This window comes from Balaenoptera borealis, assembly GCF_965194805.1.
Source record: "Balaenoptera borealis genome assembly, chromosome: 11".
NCBI lineage: Eukaryota > Metazoa > Chordata > Mammalia > Artiodactyla > Balaenopteridae > Balaenoptera > Balaenoptera borealis.
In genome coordinates, this window is record NC_138868.1 from 93,172,195 (window position 1) to 93,196,455 (window position 24,261).

At 35.3% G+C, this 24,261-nt stretch overlaps 1 protein-coding gene across 3 annotated transcripts in view; it reads right to left on the reverse strand.

The window, feature by feature from the left end:
* CUL5 (cullin 5) overlaps positions 1-24,261 on the reverse strand; it is a 116,498-nt gene that overhangs the window by 49,868 nt on the left and 42,369 nt on the right. For all 3 annotated transcript variants that reach the window (XM_082343493.1, XM_082343492.1, XM_082343491.1), the window contains 5 exons: positions 22,720-22,819; positions 14,548-14,724; positions 12,174-12,315; positions 10,618-10,763; positions 10,455-10,535 (listed from right to left, as the gene is read on the reverse strand). In XM_082343493.1, coding sequence (XP_082199619.1) covers positions 10,455-10,535; positions 10,618-10,763; positions 12,174-12,315; positions 14,548-14,724; positions 22,720-22,819 — 646 coding nt within the window. The remainder of the gene's footprint in view (positions 1-10,454; positions 10,536-10,617; positions 10,764-12,173; positions 12,316-14,547; positions 14,725-22,719; positions 22,820-24,261) is intronic.

A 24,261-nucleotide genomic window follows, 5' to 3' on the forward strand; every position in this document is an offset into this window, starting at 1 on the left:
TGCATTTCTCTACTAATTCGTGATGTTGAGCACCTTTCCACATGCCATCTGTATGTTTTTTGGAGAAATTTCTATTTAGGTCTTCCGCCCATTTTTTGATTAGGTCGTTTTTTTGATATTGAGCTGCATGAGCTGCTTGTATATTTTGGAGATTAATCCTTTGTCAGTTGCTTTGTTTGCAAATATTTTCTCCCATTCTGAAGGTTGTCTCTTTGTCTTGTTTATGGTTTCCTTTGTTGTGCAAAAGCTTTTAATTAGGTCCCATTTGTTTATTTTTGTTTTTATTTCCATTACTCTAGGAGGTGGGTCAAAAAAGATCTCACTGCGATTTATGTCAGAGTGTTCTATGTTTTCCTTTAAGAGTTTTATAGTGTCTGGCTTTACATTTAGGTCTTTAATCCATTTTGAGTTTATTTTTGTGTGTGGTGTTAGGGAATGTTCTAATTTCATTCCTTTACATGTCCAGTTTTCCCAGCACCACTTACTGAAGAGGCTGTCTTTTCTCCATTGTATTATATATTTTTGCCTCCTTTGTCATAGATTAGGTGACCATAGGTGTGTGGGTTTGTATCTGGGCTTTATATCCTGCTCCATGGATCTATATTTCTGTTTTTGTGCCAGTAACATACTGTCTTGATTACTGTAGCTTTGTAGTATAGTCTGAGGTCATGGAGCCTGATTCCTCCAGCTCCGTTTTTCTTTCTCAAGATTGCTTTGGCTATTCGGGGTCTTTTGTGTTTCCACACAAATTGTAAAATTTTTTGTTCTACTTCTGTAAAAAATGCCATTGGTAATTTGATAGGGATTGCACTGAATCTGTAGATTGCTTTGGGTAGTATAGTCATTTTCACAATATTAATTCTTCCAATCCAAGAACTTGGTGTATCTCGCCATCTGTTTGTGTCATTTTGGTTTCTTTCATCAGTATCCTACAGTTTTCTGTGTACAGGTCTTTTGCCTCCTTAGGTAGGATCTTGACACTTTTAAAGAATAGTAGCCAGTTATTTTGTAGACTGCCCCCAAAATAGGGATTGTCTAAAATTTTCTCATTAGAATAAGAGTATTAATTTTTGACAAGAATACAACAGAAATGATTTTGTACTCTTCTTAGTGTATCATATCAAGGGGTACATAATATCAATACGTCCTATTACTGGTTATATTAACCTTGATCACTTGATTAAGATAAGTGTTTTTTTGGTTTCTCCATCACAGTAACTATTTTTCCCTTACCAAATATCTTGAGGAAGATACTCTGAAACTGTCAATTCTACCTCAAACCTTTGGCCACTGATTTTAGTATCTATTAGTGGAGCTTGTCTGCAACAACTATTAGTGTGATTGTACCTAATAGTGATCGTCAATTTCCCTCCACATTTTTAGAGAATTCTTCTCTAAAAATCTGAACATTTTTCATGTTTGATGGCCAGTATTAAGTATATATCTGTATCTTTTTTCCAACTTTTTTCTACCAGATATTTATCATTTTTTGTTCCTCAATTTTTAAAAGTTCTTTATATAGTAGAACTTTATATAGTAGGGATATTAGGCTTTTGTCTGTGACATATATTTCAAATTCTTTTTCCCACGTTGTGAGCTGATTTTTAACTTTGCTGACTGTGCTTTTTGCAATTACATTTTTTTTAATTTTTAAAATTATTTTATTTTTATTGAGGTATAATTGCCATATAACATTAGTTTAAGGTGTGCAACATAATAGATAATTGTATACATTGTGAATTAAGTCACCACAATTAAGTCCAGTTAACATACATACATAATTACATACATAGTTAAAAATTTTATTTTCTTATGATGAGAACTTCTAAGATTGCAATTTTTTTAGTGTATAGTCACATTTGTCAGTCTTTTCTTTTACTGACTCTGAACTTTGAGTCATAATTAAAAACCTCTCTCTACGCCAAAGTTAAAGAGGAATTCTTCTAGTACTTGTATGATTCCATTTTTAACACTTAGATCCCTGATCTATTTGGGGTTTATTTTTCTGAATGGTGTAAAATACAGATCAAAAGATCTTTTTCCAAGTATCTGCTGAGTCGTCCCATCACCATCTTTACTGCCACTGATTTGACATCCAACCTTTGTCATATATAATTCTGCACTTTCTATTCCATTCCACTAGTCCACTATCTATTCATGTGTCAATATCACACTATTTTTTTTAATTTATGTATTTTTATTAAAATCAATTCATAGTTGATTTAAAACATTGTATTACTTTCAGATAGGTGTACAGTTAGTTAGGTATACAGCATAGTGATTCAGTATTTTTGCAGACTATACTCCATTATAGTTATTATAAGGTAATAGGTATAATTCCCTGCACTATACAGTATATCCTTGTTGCTTATCTATTTTATATACAGTAGTTTGTATCTGTTAATCCCATACCCCTAATTTATCTCTCCCCTCTTCCCTTACCCCTTTGGTAACCACAAGTTTGCTTCCTATATCTGTGACTGTTTCTGTTTTATATATTTGTATCATTTAGATTCCACATGTAAGTGATACCATACTGTGCATGTCTTTCTCTGATTCATTTCATCTCTAGGTCCATCCATGTTGCTGCAAATGGCAATATTTCATTCTTTTTTTATGGTTGAGTAATATTCCATGTGTGTGTGCTTGTGTGTGTGAGAACACATACACCCCACATCTTAATCCAATCATCTGTTGATGGGTACGTGGGTGGCTTCCATGTCTTGGCTATTGCAAATAGCACTGCTATGAACATTGGGGTGCATGTACCCTTTCGAATGAAGAGTTTTCGTCTTTTCCAGATGTATAACCAGGAGTGGGATTGCTGGATAGTATAGTAACTCTATTTTCAGTTTTTTAAGGAACCTCCATACTGTTCTCCATTGCGGCTGCACTAACTTGCATTCCCAACAACAGTGTACAAGAGTACCCTTTTCTCCACATCCTCTCCAACAGTTGTTATTTGTGAACTTTTTGATTATAGCCATTCTGACAGGTGTGAGGTGGTTCATCAGTGTAATTTTGATTTGCATTTCTCTAATAATTAGCAATGTTGAACATATTTTCATATGCCTTTTAGCCATCTCTATGTCTTCTTTGGAGAAATGTCTATTCAGGTCTTCTGCCCATTTTTTGATTGGGTTTTTTTTTCTGATATTGAGTTTTATGAGCTGTTCCTACATTTTGGATATTAATAAATCCTTGTTAATCCCTGTCGGCTGCATCATTTGCAAATATTTTCTCCCAGATTGTTTTCGTTTTCTTGATGGTTTCCTTTGCTGTGCAAAAGCTTTTAAGTTTAATTAGGCCCCATTTGTTTATTTTTGGTTTCATTTCTTTTGCCTTGAGAGACTCATCCAAGAAAATATTGCTACGATTTATGACAAAGGGTCCTGAATATATTCTCTTCTAGGAGCTTTATGGTTTCAGGTCTTACATTTATGTTTTTAAATTACTTTGAACTTATTTTTGTGTATGTGTGAGGGAATGTTCTAATCTCACTGTTTTACACATGGCTATATAGTTTCCCCAGACACCACTTGTTGAAGAGAGTGTCGGATTGCTTGGGCAATTCAGGGCCTTTTGTGGTTCCATATAAATTTTAGGATTATTTGTTCTAGTTCTGTGAAAAATGTCACGGGTATTTTGAACAGGGATTGCAGTAAATCTGTAGATTGCTTTGGGTAGTATGGCCATTTTCAAAATATTAATTCTTCCAATCCAAGCAAGCATGGGATATCATTCCACTTCTTTGAATCATCTTCAATTTCCTTCATCAATGGTTTATAGTTTTCAGAGTATATGTCTTTAATCTCCTTGGTTAAGTTTATTCCTAGGTATTTACATTTTTTGATGTAATTTTAAATGAGATTGGTTTCTACATTCTCTGATATTTTATTATTAGTGTATAGAAACTGAACAGAAATAGAAGTACATTAATCTTGTATTCTGCAACTCTGCTGAATTCATTTCTTAGTTCTAATAGTTTTGGGGCGAAGACATTATGGTTCTCTGTTACAGAGTATCATGCCATCTGCAAATAGTGACAATTTTACCTCTTCCCTTTAAATTTGGATACCTTTTCTTTTTCTTGTCTTACTGCTGTGGCTAGGACTTCCAATACTAGGTTAAATAGAAGCAGCTACAATGGGCATCCTTATCTTGTTCCTGAATTTAGTGGGTAACCTTTCAGCTTTTCACCATGGAGTACTATGCTGACTGTGGGTTTGCTGTAAGTGGCCTTTGTTATGTTCCCTCTATCCCCACTTTGATAAGAGTTTTTACTATGAACAGATGTTGAATTTTTTCAAATGCTTTTTCTGCATCTACTGAGATATACCGTGATTTTTATCTTTCCTTTCTTTAATGTGGTGTATTACACTGATTTGCATATGCTGAACCATCCTAGTGACCCTGAAATAAATCCAATTTGATCATGGTGTATGATCCTTTTTACATATTGTTGTATGCGATTTGCTAATATTTTGTTGAGGATTTTTGCATTTGTATTCATGAAAGATATTAGCCTCTAATTTTCTTTTCTTGTAGTGTCTTTGTTTGCTATTGGTATTAGGCCTCATAGAATGAATCTGAGAGTGTTCCCTCCTCTTCAATTGATTTATTTTTTTATCTCTGTGGTATCAGTTGTTCTTTCTCCTCTTTCATTTCTTATTTTGTTTATTTGGATCCTATCGGTTTCTTCTTTGTGAGCCTGGCTGAAGATTTATCAATTTTATCTTTTCAAAAAAACCAGCTCTTGGTTTTAATAATCTTTTCTTTTGTTTTTTTTTAATCTTTATTTTTTTTCTCTATGATCTTTATATTTCTTTCCTTCTCCTGACTTCAGGCTTTGTTTGCTCTTCTTTTTCTATTTCTTTTAGGTGGTAGGTTAGGTTGAGATTTTTCTTGTTTCTTGAGGAAGGCCTGAAGTTGCTATGAATGTCCCTCTTAGAACTGCTTTTGCTGCATCCCATAGATTTTGGAAAGCGGTGTTTCCATTTTCATTTGTCCAGAGGTATTTTCTGATTTCCTCTTTGAGTTTCATCATTGACTCACTGGATTTTTAGCAGCATGTTGTTTAGTCTCCACATGTTTGTTATTTATCCACTTTTCTTTCTATGATTGATTTCTAGTTTCACACTGTTGTGATTAGAAAAAACTCTTGATGTAATTTCTATCCTCTTAAATTTGTTAAGTCTTGTTTTGTGACCTAGTATGTGACCTATCCTGGAAAGTGTTCCATGCGCACTTGAAAAGAATGTTTATTCTGCCCTTTTTTTTGGATGGAATGTCCCGTTGATAACAATTATATCCAACTCATCTATTCTGCCATTCAGGATCTCTGCTGCCTTATTGTCTGTCTGGATGACATGTCCACTGATGTCAGTGGGGTCCTACTATTACTGTATTAACTGTCAATTTCTCCTTTTATATCTGTATTTACTTTATACTTAGGTGTTCCTGGATTGGGTGCACATATGTTAACAAGTATAATATCCTCTTCTTGTATCAATTCCTTTATCATAATATACTGCCCTTCTTTGTCATTCATCATGGCCTTTAATTTTTTCTGAAATGAGTATTGCTACCCCTGCTTTCTTGTCATTTCTGTTTGCATGAAATAACTTATCCCATACCTACTTTCAGTCTGTGTGTCCTTCATCCTAAAGGGAGACTCTTGTAGCCAGCATACTTAAGGGTCTTGTTTTTTTATCCAATTAGCCTCCCTATGTCTTTTTTTTTTTAATTTATTTATGGCTGTGTTGGGTCTTCATTGCTGTGCACAGGGTTTCTCTAGTTGCAGTGAGCAGGGGCTACTCTTCGTTGCGGTGTGAGGGCTTCTCATTGCAGTGGCTTCTCTTGTTGCAGAGCATGGGCTCTAGGCACACAGGCTTCAGTAGTTGTGGCACATGGGCTCAATAGTTGTGGCACATGGGCTTAGCTGCTCCACAGCATGTGGGATCCTACTGGACCAGAGCTCAAACCCATGTCCCCTGCACCAGCAGGCAGATTATTAACCACTGCACCACCAGGGAAATCCCATCCCTCCCTATGTCTTTTGATCAGTGCATTTAGTCCACTGACATATAAAGTAATTATTGGTATGTGTTTACTTATGGCCCTTTTATTACCTGTTTTCCAGTTGTTCTTGTAGTTCTTCTCTGTTCATTTCATCTTCTTTTTGTTTCTTCTATTGTAATACCACACCACTTAATTACAGAGAATTTATATAGTATGTTTTAATGTCTGGTAGGGCTAGTTCTCTTCAAAGTTTTTATTTTCCAGTGTTTTTCCTGGCCATTCTTACATGTTTATTTTTCCACATGAACTTATTTTCAACTTGTCTAATTTCAATAAACAGTTGTTGGTATTTTTATTGGAATTACAGGAAATATATAAATTAATTTAGAGAAGAACTGATATCTGTATCTTTCAAGTCATAGAATTTAAGAATAAGAGATATCTTTCCATTTTTTCAAGTCTACATCTGTGTCTTTGGAGTGCCTAAAACTTTTCCTCTTACAGGTTTCACACATTTCTTACTAGATTTTTCCCAAGTATTTAATTTTCTTTGTTACTACTATAAGTAAGGTTTACCCTAACCTTATATCCTCTGTTTATTATTTGTGTACATGAAGACTGATATTTGTATGTTAATTTTATATCCTGCCACTTTCCTGAATTACTTTACTGTTTGAGTTTTATCATCGACTGTGGAGTTTTCCAGACAAAGTACTATCATATCATCTCTAAAATGAGACAGTTTTCCTTTTGGCTTACCCATTCTATGCCTCTAATTGATTTCTGTAGTTTAACTGCATGGGCTAATACTTCTAATGTGCTGTTCAACAGAAGTAGAAATAGTGGGTGTCCTTGCCTTGTTTATGATCTTCATGGAAATGCCTCTAATGATTCTCCATAAAATAAGATGGCTTTAGGGCTAAGGTAGATAATTCCTGATAATATTCTTAATAAAAGAAAAATAAGTGAGTAATTTCTTAGCATCATAAAATGCATACATCATGCCAGAAAGAAGCACCATGCTTAATGGTGCTTTAGAAGCACCATTTAGAAGCACTCCTATCAAACATTGAAAGAAGAGAAGGATCCCCAATATTATTAACATTTTTCTAAAATAAACCATTAACAGATTTAATCAACTGAAGGAAATAAGAGATATTAATATTAGAAAGGAAGATATAATCAGATGTTTAGAATACCCAAAAGAACAAAATAAAACTCTTATAAACAAGGAAGGAATTCAGTAAGCTGCTAAGCACTATATGAACATTACTTGAAATGTACATTTGGCCTTTATTAGGCCTGGCCTCACAACTGGGTACTACTTAGGTGAGACTTGCTCTATTATACAGAACACTGGCCCAGAAATTTGTTTTCCTATGATACTGAAAAGTAATCAGGTTTAGAAGATTAAGATCAAGACTTACAACATTCAAAAAAGGTAAGTGATAAATCATAATAATTTCCTAATTTTCAGAGAAAACACAAATGTCGAAAATGTACATACTTTAAGATTAAATTCTGGTGTGCATCATTGTGTAGCCCCATATGAGCTGACAGGTAACTGTCTTCCACTAGTAATAGCCTAATAGGTAAGCACAGACGAAAACTAGTATCAATAAAGCATTAAGATATAGCATAGCATGTTCTGATGGCTGATAATTCCTGTAAGACAGAATTTAGGGCAGTAAGTCTGCTCTGAATAATTTTCAATTATGGAAGTGACTTTTCTTAGTAACTATTCAAATAATACTGTTCATACTTTATGCATATTAAATTAGAACCCCAGACTTGGTGATTTTTTGGTTTACTGTTCCTTCCATTACAACATACTTCACTTTAACACACCATTTCTCTTTGGAAACAGAAACTGTAAATTAACAAATATATAACAAATATTATGTACATAGTATAATGGCCTTAGCTCAGTAAGGTATATAATACAGTAATGTATCTGCATTAAGCCTTAAATTACCAATGTTACAGTTAATTCTATAGTTTTCATACTTAATGTCTTCTCTGCACCAAATTTTGCTGTACAAACTATATAGTGGTCACTGATTAATATTAATCTATGTTCTTAAGAGATAGGAAAGTGATAACCTTTGGAAAAAAAGATGGTAATAATACTTTGGAGGGAGCATGATGGAAGGTTTCTTACTTGCTGATAATTCTTTTTCTGGTAATTTCACAGGTATGTTCACTTTGTGATAACTCACTTATACTTGAGATTTTTGTACACTTTTCTGTATATATGTTATACTTCAATCAAAATAGTTGATTTAAGAAAAATAAGCAGACAATCAAAACCAACCATACAAACAGACCTCTTACTTCCCCAATAAAGCACAATTTCTTTGCAAGCACATTATATTGCACTTAGGGTCTTTGTTGAAACAAAACAAAAACTTATCTTTAAACTCTAGAATCATTCAGCTTGGTAAGATGTTCACACTTGGTATCCATGGAAGAGCAAATTCACATCTTCTATTTCAAGTTTTTCCCAAAATGTGTGTGTGTATTTTAAAGTAGAAAGGGAGACTTAACTGTTCTATTCAAGTCTTCATGTGTATTTGTTTATCTCTACCTTTCTCATTCTTTTTCTTGCTCTCTCCTATTCACTGTATTAGTTGGACCTCTATAGTTGAATTTAAGTTTACTAAAAATATGACACAACTAAGATGTATAAAATAGAGTATAAGAATAGAAGAACAACTCTATCTTACAAACTTACAACATCCCCATCCATGTGGTACAGGCACACCAATCAACTCAAAATATTCAAATCCCTCTAACTAAACTCATCTTTCTCCCTCACTACAAAGATTTATTCTTATACCTGATCTTCCCGCAGCAGCACAATTCTCCCAAGCCAAAACCTTAGAAACTCTGTTGACTCAATTCTCTCCAATATCAGCCCCATTCATATTACAATGTTCCACCTCTGGGAAGTCTGTCTCTACCCTCTCTTTCCATTCCCACTGCTATAACCCTATCTGGCACTCCTAATACCTTGCTTGAATTATTGCAAAAGCCTCCCACTTCCTATTCCAAGCTATTCCCCACTCCAATTTTTAAAAATTTATTTATTTGGCTGTGCGGGTCTTAGTTGTGGCACGCAGGATCTTCAGTTGTGGCATGAGTGATCTAGTTCCCTGACCAGGGATCGAACCCAGGCCCCATGCATTGGGAGCACAGAGTCTTAGCCACTGGACCACCAGGGAAGTCCCCCCAATTCCAATTAATCTTTCATACTGACACTAGATTAATTTTTCTGATGGATAAGTTTGAGCATAGTATTATTTGTTTAAAAAGTATTCAATGGCCTCCCTACCTTCTGAATGAAGTTCAAGTCTGGCTTTAAATCTCTATAGAGAACTTCTATAAGCAACCACTAAATTTGCCCCCTTCTCTGGCCAATATCAGAGTTATTTGAAAGAGGATATATACTGCACATAATAAAAAGCAAAACAAACAAAAAAGGGAAAAAAGACCCAACTCAGTCCAATTTCTGAATAAATAAACATGACTATCACTCACGATGGAAGAAGCCAAAGAAAAATCAGAAGTAAGAAAAAAAGAAATCCCATCCATAGTTGAAAAATGTCTGGTTGTAAGCAAACTGGAATGTTACTTCTTTGAATGTGAATCTAAATCTAGTTTGTATGTTCCAAAGATTGAAAGGAACAGGAAGAAATATTATTGCTATATTTGAGCAATTTCTAACACTCTATCTAAACTTGATTCTTAAATTCCTTAACAAAGCACACTAAGGTCGTCATCCATGTAAAAGAAAACACCAGAATAGACACTGTAGCATGGCTACTACCTCTGATCATTTCTTTCTTTTAATGAGGAACTTACAACATAAAATAAATAAAAACTATTTAAAAGACTGATGTTCTCTTATCAAGTAATTAATATTTTATCTCACGACAAGAAAAGTTTGAAAACACCCTCCCATAACAAGAAGAAATATCCCCTAGTAGTAATGGTTTGGTGCTCATTCATTCAGTGTTCGCAGCCACTATTTTACAGAATGTAATTCCCATCAATATTGAGAATCAACTGTATCTCTCAGGAGCATACTCTACTTGATACCTGAAAATCCCTAATATGGTTAACTTTAGGTGGGCACAAAACATAATAGGAGATTGATTAAAAATTAAGTACATTAAATATAGAAAAGTCTAGAGCAGGGATGGCAAACAGATTTTATCTTGCACATTAGCTCTGAAGAACAAGGAGTTCTGAGTAAGGTGCCTTCTGAAGTTGTGCTTTGGTTCACTGGGAACGAGTACTAAAATCAGTTAGTAATATTGGTCACAGAAGTGAGAAAGGATAAATAATGTTACTTGCTTCATGAATATACCACCCCTGGGCTACTGTACTTCAAATAATCTCAAAGAATAAACAATTACAAAATTACTTACTGCTTCAACAGAGTTACATTCTCGCCTTGTTTCTAAATAACGTAGGGCTCGTTTTTCTTCTTCTTTTAATTTAGCATCTGCCTGTCCAGAAGCAAAATAGCAATCATTTTAAGAAAATCAAGAAAATAGCTCAAATTACCACATATACTAAGTTCTCACTTACATATTTCATATAATTCTGTACACCATTTTGTTGTAAATACGAGGGTGCCTGTGTTCTATAAAATCTCTCTGTTGAATCCAAGTATGCCTTCTCAAAATTGTCCCTATAAATTTGAAGCTTATCCTCTGGATTAGAACAAAGGTTAACTGAAAAACAGAAAATAAAATTTTACTCTAATTATGATTCAAATCAGTATTTTGAGTACAATAAATGAAATAACAAATATTGAAGAGTTATGTTCAAGGAACTGTGACAATGCTCAAGAGAACATAAAGCCATAAAAGACAAAATCCTTCTCTGTAAGAAACTTAAAAAGATAACAATACAGAGTAGTAAAGTGACAAATAGTATAGATAATATGAACTATTTTATTTTTGAATAGGAAAGGGACTGACTTCAAACTGGATGATCAAGAAACCATTCACAGAAAAGATGGGATTTGAATTGAGTCTTTAGGAACAAAGTAGGATTTACACTGATTAGTAAAGGAAGTAAATATTCAGAAGTAGAACAACACAAGATCAAATCGAGGTATAACAACCAGGTTGTCTGCGTGGATTGTAAGGTTAATAGAAGATAAGGTAGAATAGTAAGTTAGGAATGGTTATGGAGAACCTCAAATCTCTGGCTAAGTAACCTGAATTTAGCATGGCCTACCACTAAATGGGTAAGAAAAACACCAATAAAATTATACTTAAAAATTAATCTTGTGAAAGTATAAGGGCTAAATGATAGCAAAAACATCACTATAAGAAGACTGTTTCAAAAGTCTAGAAGTAGAATTCAAAGAAGTCTTAACTGGTGGCAGCTGAAATAAAAAGGAATAAATTTCAGGGACACAGCTAATGAGAATCTAGACTTGATACCTAAAGAAACATAATGGCAATGGAGAAAGCAAGTCAAAGATAAATAAAGGTTCATTTATATAAAACTTTCTTATCGGCAACTATTTTGTGTCAGGCATTCTATGTCCAGTAAAGATACAGTGTCAAGTACACAGTTAAATACACTGAAGTATTATGACAGGGAAGCACAGGTACTATGAAGCACCTAACCTACTCTGGGAATTAGGAAAGGCCTCCACGAGGAAACAGAGGATGAGGATGAGTTAGCAAATAAAAGAGGAGGAAAAGTATTCTGGTCAGAGGAAACAGCACATTTGATTGAATGAAAAATGAGAGTATCACTATCAGACACTGAAAAGTTTAGAAATTCCAGAATGTACACATGGAATTAACTGATGTCCTAAAAATATAAGTACAAAACCAGTTACCTTTCATAAGCTAGAGACTCAAATCTACATTTCTCTAATATAGGTTGCTAAAAAGATTCACTAGCCAAGCAATGAGTGAAATGGAGAAAATAAATATTAACCACACGAATATGAACTTTTGTAGTTTTCATTAAAACAGAGTATCTTTTGTGTACTCTTAATTTCATGTGGCACTAAAAGTAGATGTGACTATATTCTAATAAACATAACTTTGATACTACTATTCTATAACTGTCTTAATTTCCATGAAAAGGAAATTTGATCATAAAGGTTCAGAACATACCATAGGATTCTCTTACTCCAATGACAAGCTGAGAATCAAAAGCTTCTCCTAATCTTTCAGCATGTACCAGCTTCATTGCACTATCTTGAAGTCTGTTCTTTATATTTGAAAAGATTGACTCATTCCATGTATCAAGCATGAGCTAGGAAAAAAAGAATAAAATATACCATCATTTCAATTATTAATATACCAAGTACCATAAATATACACAAAAACTTTTAAGTACAAATGCTAAAAAAGGAAATTCTTAGACCTACATTCACTTGAATACTACAGGAAATCAACATATTTATTTATTTATTTATGTATTTTTATTTTTGGCTGCTTTGGGTCTTCGTTGTTGCACGCAGGCTTTCTCTAGTTGTGGTGAGCGGGGGTTACTCTTCATTGCGGTGTGTGGGCTTCTCACTGCGGTGGCTTCTCTTGTTGCGGAGCACGGGCCAGGCGCACTGGGCTTCAGTAGTTGCAGCGTGCGGGCTCAGTAGTTGCGGCACTCAGGCCCTAGAGCACAAGGGCTTCAGTAGTTGTGGTGCATGGGCTCAGCAGTTGCAGCACGTGAGCTCTAGGGTGCGCAGGCTTCAGTAGTTGTGGGACGCAGACTCAGTAGTTATGGCTTGTGGGCTCTAGAGTGCAGTCTTAGTAGTTGTGGTGCAAGGGCTTAGTTGCTCTGTGGCAGGTGGGATTTTCCTGGACCAGGGATCAACCCGTGTCCCCTGCACTGGCAGGTGGATTCTTAAGCACCGCGCCACCAAGGAAGTCCCAGGAAAGCAGTATATTTAAATTTGGTAACTATCATGTGGTAAATACTGACAAAAGAACAAGTGTTTCAGAATCAAACACAAATGGATTTGAATTCCAGCTGTTACTTATTTGCCTGCTTTCTCATCTGTAAAATAGTGAAAATAACAGTACAAATTTCAAGTGGTTGTTGTAAAAATTAAATATGGTAATACATGGAAAATGTTGCTTTCCCTATAGTTCCAAGGTTGTATTTCAGAGATACTGATGTGTGTTTGGGATGGTCATATGCATGTTTGTACAAATATGATAAATGTGAAAAGGACCAAATAAAAATATGTTTGATAATGAATCTCAAGAAGAAAAGAATATACAAATCCACCCTATGGATGTTCTGTTTAAATGATGAAAATGGCATATACATATTCATGAATATGCTGTCAGCATTAGTACAAATTTTAAGGCTGGGAAGGGGCAACAAGGTCCAGGCCACTATTTATTTATTTTTTAAATTTTAATTAATTAATTAATTTATTTATTTTTGGCTGTGTTGGGTCTTCGCTTCTGTGCGAGGGCTTTCTCCAGTTGCGGCGAGCGGGGGCCACTCTTCATCGTGGTGCGCGGGCCTCTCACTGTCGTGGCCTCTCCCGTTGCGGAGTACAGGCTCCAGACGCGCAGGCTCAGTAGTTGTGGCTCATGAGCTTAGTTGCTCTGCGGCATGTGGGATCTTCCCAGACCAGGGCTTGAACCCATGTCCCGTGCATTGGCAGGCAGATTCTCAAGCACTGCGCCACCAGGGAAGCCCCAGGCCACTATTTAAATGCCTGAGCTGATTGCTAGAACTATCACAGCAAGCAGCGAGCTGTTCAAAGTTCAAACAGCATTTTTTACTTTTCAAATCTGTGGTTCCATTTGATTCTCACAAGTAGAAATACATTTGTGTGTATGTATGTGTGTGTGTATATATATATATATATATATATATACACGCACATATTTATGAATATGAAAAATGAGGACAGCAAGGTTAGGGCATTATTGACTGAAGAACTGAAAGGGAAACCTGGGACTCTTCAATTTCAGAGCTGAGTTGTTTCCATTAATTCATGAGTTGTTACTGGGCACAGAGCTTTTAACTAGAAACTATGCAAAATATGAAAATAAACATGGTACATACTGAGTTTATAATAACTAGAATTACGTAAAAAAAATGATAAAGATGACAGCAGTTTAGCCACAATTAAACACAAAGATACCAGAAGGTAACCTGATAAGGAAAGACTTTTTGAACAGAAAAAAAGTAATTGAATTTATAGAAAGGTAAAAGTACAGAGAAAGAATAATGAAATAAAATTATGAAGATAAAACTAGGAAAAGGAGAAAGTGAAAAGGAAAAGCAAACGAGGTAGTGTTTGAAGACACAGATTTACAGCTTAAGACCACATAAAAGATGAAAGAGAACTGAAGCTACAAAAAGACGAAAGAAAACTAATATTATTCAATAAAACCCGGCAAAAGCTGAAAAGGAATTTATATGTGAAGTAGAAAAACCCATTTCAGTGTAAATTTCTTTCGAAAGTCTTCAACTCACCCTATTTCTGAAGAACATTAAGGAAAAATGGGAAAACTGACTTACCTTTCGAACAATACTGTCTTCTACATTTGATTTTTTATTGCTGCCCTGTTTACCCATTAAAGTAATCTCTAGTTGACAGAAAGGCTTCGGTAAAATATCACACTGCGTAAAGAATTTTCGCCATTCAACAATATAAGCTTTTAGCAAAGCTGTATCATCTTGATGGCTCAGTACTCGCTGAAAAAAAAAAAAGAATCATACCAATTTTAAATAAATACAGGTGCTTTAAAGAATAATGGAACATATTCATGCCATAAATTTAAAATATTTTATTTACTGTATAACCTATATTATACCCAAAAGAAATTAAAACATATATATAATCAAAGAGAAATTAAAACTTGTTCACATAGCCTTACTGTAATGAACATTTCACAATATATACATATATCGAATCACCATGTTGTACACCTGAAACCAATAAAACGTTATATGTCAACTATACTTCAATTTAAAAAAACCCTATATCCTTTAGCTATTACTCTCCTACCCTCCTCCCTTCCTAGTTCTCCCCTCCCTGCCCAGACCTAAGCAACCACTAATCTATTTTCTGTGTCTATGTATCTGCCTATTCTGGACTTTCATATGAATGAGATTACATAATATATAGACTTTTATGACTGACTCCTTTTATATGGCACAGTTTTTCAGGGCTCGTCCAAGTTGTAGTATATGTCAGTACTTTATTCTGTTTTATTGCTAAATACTATTCCATTTTATGGACATACCACACTTTTTTTTATCTGTTTGTCCACTGATGAACATTTGGGTCATTTCCACCTTTGGCTATCATGAATAATGCTGCTATAAACATCTGTGTACCCAAAAAAAAAACCATGTGCACACTCACCAAGAAGGGGACACAAATAACTAAAATCAAAGATAAAAGAGGAGACATTACAACTGATACCACAGATATACAAAGGATCATGAGAGACTACTACAAACAATTAAACACCAACAAATCTGACAACCTATAAGAAATGGATAAACTCCTGGAAACATATAATCAACCAAAACTCAATGGTGAAGGAAAAAAAAATCTGATAGACAGATTACTGGTAAGTTATCAAGACTGAATTCATAATCAAAAAATTCCCGACAAATGAAAGTCCAGGATCAGATGGCTTCACTGGTGAATCTTACCAAACATTTAAAGCAGAACTAATACCAATCCTTCTTAAACTCTTCCAAAAAACAGGGAACACTTCCAAACTCATTTTATAAGGTTAGCATTACCCTGATACCAAAATCAGACAAGGATGCCACAAAAAAAGAAAATTACAAGCCAGAATCCCTAATGAATGCAGCTGCAAAAATTCTGAAAAAAAATACTAGCAAGCCAAATTCTACAGCACATTAAAAGGATCATACACCATGATCAAGTGGGATTTACTCCAGGGATGCAAGGATGGGCCAACATTCACTAATTAATCAGTGTGATACACCACATTAACAGAATGACTAAAAATCATATGATCATCTCCACAGATGCAGAAAAAGGATTTGACAAAATGCAATATCTATTTATGATTAAGAACTCTCAAAAATGTAGGTATAGAGGGAATGTATCCCAATGTAATAAAGGCCATATATGACAAGCTCACAGCTAACATCATATTCAATGGTGAAAAGCTGAAAGCTTTTCTTCTAAGATCTGGAATAAGACAAGGATGCCTACTCTCACCACTCCTATTCAAAACAGTACTTGAAATCTTGTCCAGAGCAATTAGGCAAGAAAAAGAAATAAAAGGCACCCAAATTGGAAAGAAAGGAATAAAACTGTCACTATTTGCAGATGACATGATATTATATACAGAAAAACACTAAAGACTCCACCAAAAAATAACAAATGAATTAAGTAAAGTTGCAGGATAGAAAAATCAATATACAAAAATCTGTTGAGTTTCTATACACTAATAACAAACTACCAAAAAGAGAAATTAGGGGGAAAAAATCTTGTTTAAAATCACATCAAAAAGAATAAAATACCTAAGAATAAATTTAACTATGGAGGTGAAAGACCTACACTGAAACACTGATGAAAGAAACTGAATAAGACACAAACAAATGAAAAGATACTCTGTGCTCACAGACTGTTACAATGCTATTGTTAAAATGTCCACACTGGGACTTCCCTGGTGGTCCAGTGGGTAAGACTCCACGCTCCCAATGCAGGGGGCCCAGGTTCGATCCCTGGTCGGGGAACTAGATCCCACATGTATGCCACAACTAAGAGTTTGCATGCCACAACTAAGAAGTCCACACGTCGCAACGAAGATCCCGCATGCCGAAACTAAGATCCAGGGCAGCCAAAATAAATATAAATAAATAAATAAATAAATAAAATGTCCACACTACTCAAAGTAGTACAGATTCAGTGCAATCCCTATCAAAATTCCAATGACATTTTTCACAGAAATAGAACCAAGAATCCTAAAATTTGTATGGAACCATAAAAGACCCCGCATAGCCAAAGCAGTCTTGAGAAATAAGAACAAAGCTGGAGGCATCATGCGTCCTGATTTCAAATTATATTACAAAGCTAGTAATCAAAACAGTATGGTATTGGCATAAAAACAGACCACACAAATCAACGGAACAAAACAGAAAGCTCAGAAATAAACCCACGCATATTTGGTCAATTAGTTTATGACAGAGGAGTCAAAATATATGTGGGGAAAGAATAGTCTCTTCAATAAATGGTGTTAGGAAAACTGGCCAGCCACATGCAAAAGAATGAAACTAGACCACTATCTTACAAAAATTAACTCAAAATGAATTAAAGACTTGAACATAAGACCTGAAACCATAAAACTTCTAAAAGAAAACATAGGTAGTAAATTCCTTGACACCAGTCTTGGTGATGATCTTTTGGATTTGACACCAAAAGCAAAGGTACAAAAGCAAAAATAAACAAATGGGACTACATCAAACGTAAAAGCTTCTGCACATCAAAGGAACCATTAACAGGGGCTTCCCTGGTGGCGCAGTGGTTAGGAATCCACCTGCCAATGCAGGGGATACGGGTTCGGTCCCTGGTCCGGGAAGATCCCACATGCCGCGGAGCAACTAAGCCCGTGAGCCACAACTAGTGAGCTTGCGCTCTAGAGCCCGCGAGCCACAACTACTGAAACCCACGTGCCTAGAGCCCGTGCTCCGCAACAAGAGAAGCCACCGCAATGAGAAGCCCACGCACCGCAACGAAGAAAAGCCCCCGCTCGCCGCAACTAGAGAAAGCCCGCGCGCAGCAACGAAGACCCAACGCAGCCAAAAATAAATAAATAAATTTATTTAAAAAAAAAAAAAAAAAAAAAAGGAACCATTAACAAAACAAAAGGCAACCTATGGGAGAAAATATTTGCAAATCATATATCTGATGTGGAGTTAATATGCAAAGTATATATAAAGAACTCACACAACTCAATAGCAAAAAAAAAAAAAAAATCTGATTAAAAATGAACAGAGGGGGGCTTCCCTGGTGGTGCAGTGGTTGAGAATCTGCCTGCCAATGCAGGGGACATGGGTTCGAGCACTGGTCTGGGAAGATCCCACATGCCGCGGAGCCACTAGGCCCGTGAGCCACAACTACTGAGCCTGCGCGTCTGGCGCCTGAGCTCTGCAACAAGAGAGGCCACGATAGTGAGAGGCCTGCGCACCGTGATGAAAAGTGGCCCCCACTTGCCGCAACTAGAGAAAGCCCTCGCACAGAAACAAAGACCCAACACAGCCAAAAATAAAATACAAAAATAAATTAATTAATTAAATTAAAAAAAAAATGAACAGAGGGACTTCCCTGGTGGCACAGTGGTTAAGAATCCACCTGCTGATGCAGGGGACATGGGTTTGATCCCTGGTCTGGGAAGAACTCACATGCCATGGAGCAACTAAGACCCTGTGCCACAACTACTGAGCCTGTGCTCTAGAGCCTGTGAGCCACAACTACGGAGCCCGCGAGCCACAACTACTGAAGCCCGCACGCCTAGAGCCGATGCTCCACAACAAGAGAAGCCACTGCAATGAGAAGCCTGAGCACCACAACGAAAAGTAGTCCCTGCTTGTCACATCTAGAGAAAGCCCACGCTCAGCAACGAAGACACAATGCAGCCAAAAGTAAATAAATAAATAAACTAATTTAAAAAAAAAAGAGCAGAGGATCTGAATAGACATTTTCCCAAAGACACAGAGATGGCCAACAGGTACATGAAAAGATGCTCAACATCACTAATCACCAGAAAAATACAAGTCAAAACCACAAGGAGATATCACCCCATCCCTGTTAGAATGGCTATTATCAAAAAGACAACAAATAAGTGTTGTTGAGGATGTGGAGAAAGGAAACCCTTGTACACTGTTGGTGGGAATGTAAATTGGTGCAGCCACTACGGAAAACCGCATGGGGTTCCTCAAAAAATTAAAAATAGAATTACCATATTTTCCAGCAATTCCACTTTTTGGTATCTATCCAAAGAAAACAAAAACACTAATTCAAAATGATATATGTACCCCCATGTTCACTTCAGCATTACCTACAACAGCCAAGACATGGAAACAACCTAAATGTCCAACAACGGATGAACTGATAAAGAAAATGTGGTATATAGACACAATAGAATATCATTTAGCCATCCAAAAGAATGAAATCTTGCCATCTGTGACAACACGGTTGGATACCTTGAGAGCATTACGCTTAGTGAAATAAGTCAGACAGAGAAAGACAAATAAATACCTTATGATCTCACTTACATGTGGAATCAAAAACCAAACCCCAAAAAACCCAACCAAAACAAACCCCAAGCTCACAGATACAGAGAACAGATTGGTGATTGCCAGACAGGGGGATGGGGAGGAGAGGGATCAAAATGGGTGAAGGGGGTCAAAAGGTACAAACTTCCAGTTATAAAAATAAATTAGGGGGACTTCCCTGGTGGCACAGTGGTTAAGAATCCACCTGCCAATGCAGGGGACACGGGTTCGAGCCCTGGTCTGGGAAGATCCCACATGCCGCGGAGCAACTAAGCCCATGCGACACAACTACTGAGCCTGCGCTCTAGAGCCCACAAGCCACAACTACTGAGCCTGCATGCCACAACTACTGAAGCCCGTGTGCCTAGAGTCCATGCTCTACAACAAGAGAAGCTACCAGGCACAATGAGAATGAGAAGCCCATGCACCACAACAAAGAGTAGCCCCTGCTCTCCACAACTAGAGAAAAGCCCACACGCAGCAATGAAGACCCGATGCAGCCAAAAATAAATAAATAAATAAATTTAAAAAATTAAAAAGTCACAGAGGTGTAATGTACAGCATGGTGACTACAGTTAATATTATTGTAGTACACATTTGAAAGCTGCTTAGAAGAGTAAATCTTAAAAGTTCTCATCACAAGAAAAAAAATTTGTAACTACGTATGGTGACGGATGTGAAAGTAGACTTACTGTGGTGATCATTTTGCAGTATATACAAATATTGAATCATTATGTCGTACACCTGAAACTAGTATAATGTTATGTGTCAATTATACCTAAAACAAAACTTGTGCACAAATGTTCATAGCAGCATTATTCAAAACAGACAAAAAGTAGTGAGAACCCAATGTATATCAATGACAAATAGGTAAACAAAATACAGCATAGTCATACAATGGAATATTATTCTGCCATAAGAAGGAATGAAATAGTGCTAAATGCTACAATATAGATGAACCTTGAAAACATTATCCCAAGTGAAAGAAGTCAGTCATAAAAGGCCACATATAGTAGGATTCCATTTATAGGAAATGTCCAGAATAAACAAATCCATAGGGAAAGTAGATTAGTGTTTGCCAAAGTGGGGGGGAGGGGGGGTCATGTGGAAGTAACTGCTAATGGATACAGAGTTTCTATCTGGGCTGATGAAAATGTTCTAAAATTAGTGGGCGATGGTTGTACAACTTTATGAATATACTAAAACACACAGAATTATACACTTTTTAAAAGCGTGAATGCTTTGGTATGTAAATTATATCTCAATTTTTTTTTTTTTTAAAAGATCCTGGTCTATTTCTCCACCACTGGACTTTAGCTGGTCCTGTGACTAACTCTGACCAACAAAATGCTGTAGATGTGACATTGTGAGACTACTGAGCCAAGACCTGAAGAGATTTGCAAGATTACACTATCACCTCAAAGACTGGCTTCCTTGAGAACAAGAAACCATGTGAGGGGGAAAAAGCCCCAGAGGGAAGCCAGGACAGTACCCAACACCAGGAATACGAGAAAAGCTCTCTTAGACCATCCAGTCCCTGCAGAGCCTTCCTGCTGCCATATTAATAAGCCAGGCAAAATCAGGTGAGCCTAGCCCAAATTGCTAAGCCACAGAATTATGTATTGGGTTGGCCAAAAAGTTTGTTCAGGTTTTTCCATATGCTGTTACGGGAAACCTGAATGAACTTTTTGGCCAACCCAATACAAATAGAAGGGTTACGTTAATCTTAAAATCAAAACAAAACAAAAAAAACAAGAAAAAAATTCAATATCCTAATAACTTTCCAAGCATTGCATATTTATTTTTATTTCTCCTTTTTGTCATTTTAAATAATGCTATAATAAACATTTTAATGCTCACTGTCCTATTTGGGAGATTTGGTCCTTCCTAACAGGATAAACTCAATTAGTCTAGTAATTGACTAGTAAACTCACGAAGCTGGATCTTCTTAAAAGTTTTAAAATGTTTTAAAATTATACACCCATGTCTGGCACTGCCAGTCCTGCAATTTAACTGCTCTGAATTAGTGGCACTAAATCCCATCCTCGAGTTCTTGCTAAGGTCTATATTCCAAACTTTCCTGGATCGTTCCAAACATCATTCCAAACCCTGAACATACTTTGTTTTCTAGTGCGAAGTATATTTCTAAATATTTCTAAGATGATTCTTTATGAGCCCATTTCCAGAAACTAAAGAATAATGCTCTATCAATTTGAAATAAACATAATTTATCTTCACCAAAAGTCATAAACAGATAAGCTGATATGCTTTCCAATGCAAGCAGAAACTGTTTTCCTAAATCAGTTCTAGAAAAATGTATGTTTTGATTAAACTGTGATATTGAAACATTTAATTTTTCTAAGCAAACCTGATGATTTATTTTCATTAAAAGATAATTTCCTAAAAAAAAAAGATAATTTCCTTATAAAACTCTAATTTTTAAAAAATCATTGATCAAGACAGCAGAATTAATGGTGTCATCAATAAAACATTTCATTTTGTAAGTAATATCCAATGCGACATCATTCTTATTTTATCATGGTAGTGGCTACTAACAGAATTAAATATATACCAATCACATATTCAACTTCAGTATCTTCCTTTAAGTTATATATTCATTTTTAATTTCCAACTGCTAACACATTAATATTCAACAAGATTTCTAACAGACTTTTACTAATGTTGTACAAGACAATGATGTAAAAATTCAAATAAAGAATAAATTCTAGCTCTCTAGTTTTCAAACTTCATTTTATAGAAAGGAAAATAATCTCATGTCTTTAGGCCCTTCTTCAAAGTGGTAAAGGATGCATTAGTGATGCCAGAGTTGATCTGAAATAATACTTTACCTCTGCATTAATTTTTCCCAAAAGACAAAGGTGTTAATAAAGACAAAAACAAAACTAGCTCTTGCATAACTGACCTAATGCCTAAATGAGCTCTATCTTCATTTCAATATTAAACAGTTATACATATCATCAACTCAAGAGTGCTGAATTTCAGCTCAGCAGCAGCAATGCAAAGGACAGTCCAAGAATTATACAGTCGGAGAAGTATTTAGAACCGAAGAAAATTGCTGTCAGCTTGAAAAGAGGTATTAATTGTGAGGAAAAAAAAGATTTATGTGAACTGATGTGTGGCCAAAAAATAATGGTGGTGGGGATTTCTAAAGAATGTATTAAAAATGAAATTCTTTTTATAGCACCTTTTAACTGAGGATAATAATATATTCTTTTGAAAGAAATGTCAGTGAGGTAGGGGGGGAAAACAACAAATGACAATCATTTCATTAAAAAATTTATTTAGCAAGTGTGTCAAAAGTTAATGTGATATTTTAAAATTACTTCAGGAAGTCCTACATTCAAAATCAGAAAATATGATATTCTCTGAGTAAAGTCTTAAACAATATATAGATGCAAAACTTACTGCCTGTGCTTGCTTAATAAACTCAAGAATATCTTCTTTTAAAGCCTGATGAATTTTTGCTGGGCCTTTATCATCCCAGAGACAGACTGCATGTACATCCCTGTAAAAATAAAGCAGGTAAACAAACATTAACACTGGAAAAAGAACAAAGACAGAACTCTGTTCTGTTTCAATACAGTTTCCATGGACCATGCTAAGGGTGCTTGAATCCATTCACATGAACCAAGCATTCTTTGTAAGCTGTCTCATATACAAACATTTGTTTCTATTTTCTTTGTCATTGCTTTCCTTAAATCTTTGCCACTTAACTGATTAAATTTTTAAATTATAAAAGGATCTCCCAATCAGACTCCCAAAGTTAAATACTATCAATATTTTCTTGTGCAAAGACAAGTATAAATCCTTTAATATATAACACAATATATATAAACTATCCTTTTTTAGAAAATTTGTAATTTAAATACCATTACAGCAAAATTCCTAGTTTCCCCCATACATTCATCACATTTACACATCAATTACCACTGTGCCTCCTTTATTTAAAATAAACAGAAACAAAAGCTCTTTAAACTATAAAGCAGACATATTTTACCCAAAGGTCATTCATTATAGAAATATATTTAATATTAATACATGTTCACAGAGTGAATTTTTTAATTAATATATTGTAGAGCAAGGAAACATAACAAAAGGATAGAGTCTTATACTGGGGATTCTTTTATTCAAAAAATGTTCCCCAGTACTTTATAGAGCCCCTACCATAAAAAATGTCAAAAAACCCAAAAAATATCTCTAGAATTGTAACATTATAACAATGGCCAAATAGTCTGTTTTACATTCAGATTCTTAGGGACATAATTATAATCCAAAGTTCTGTCTGCATACTAATTTGAACTTACTTTCATCATTTGTTAAATTCAGCTTAATAGTGGTATCTGGCCCAAAGCAGATGTAGTAAGCACACAAATATTTGTTAAATAACAAGATAATAGGTAACAGCTAACTGCTTACTATATGCCAAATACTGTTCTAAGCTGTTTTAACTCACTTAACCTTCACAGCAACCCTGAAGTAGTACTATTTTATTGCATTTTACAGATGGGGAAACTGAGGCAAAGAAAGGTTAAGTAACATTCCCAAGATTACCCAGCTAGTATATGGCAATTACACAGGCAATTGGGTTCTAGAGCCCACATCAAACCATTTCCCTTAATTTACTCTTGCACCCCTCTAATCCATCCAATAGCTAACGTGATCATCATAAAACTCAAATTTACATCTTACTGCCTCTATATTTAAAATCCTCCAACGGTTTCCCATTGCTCTTTGAATAAAGTACAAAATGGTTAATTGACCCCTGTAATACCTCTGCAATCTCACCTCATGGCTACAGAAATCTAGAGTCTAAAAGAAGAAACTGACACAAAAATAGATTGATTATATTTCAATATGTTTACAACTACTAAGCCTATAAACATAAGATGGTTTAGGAACCCAAGGAGGAGGAAAGGATGGAAGTGACAGGTAAAGAGAAAAAGGGAA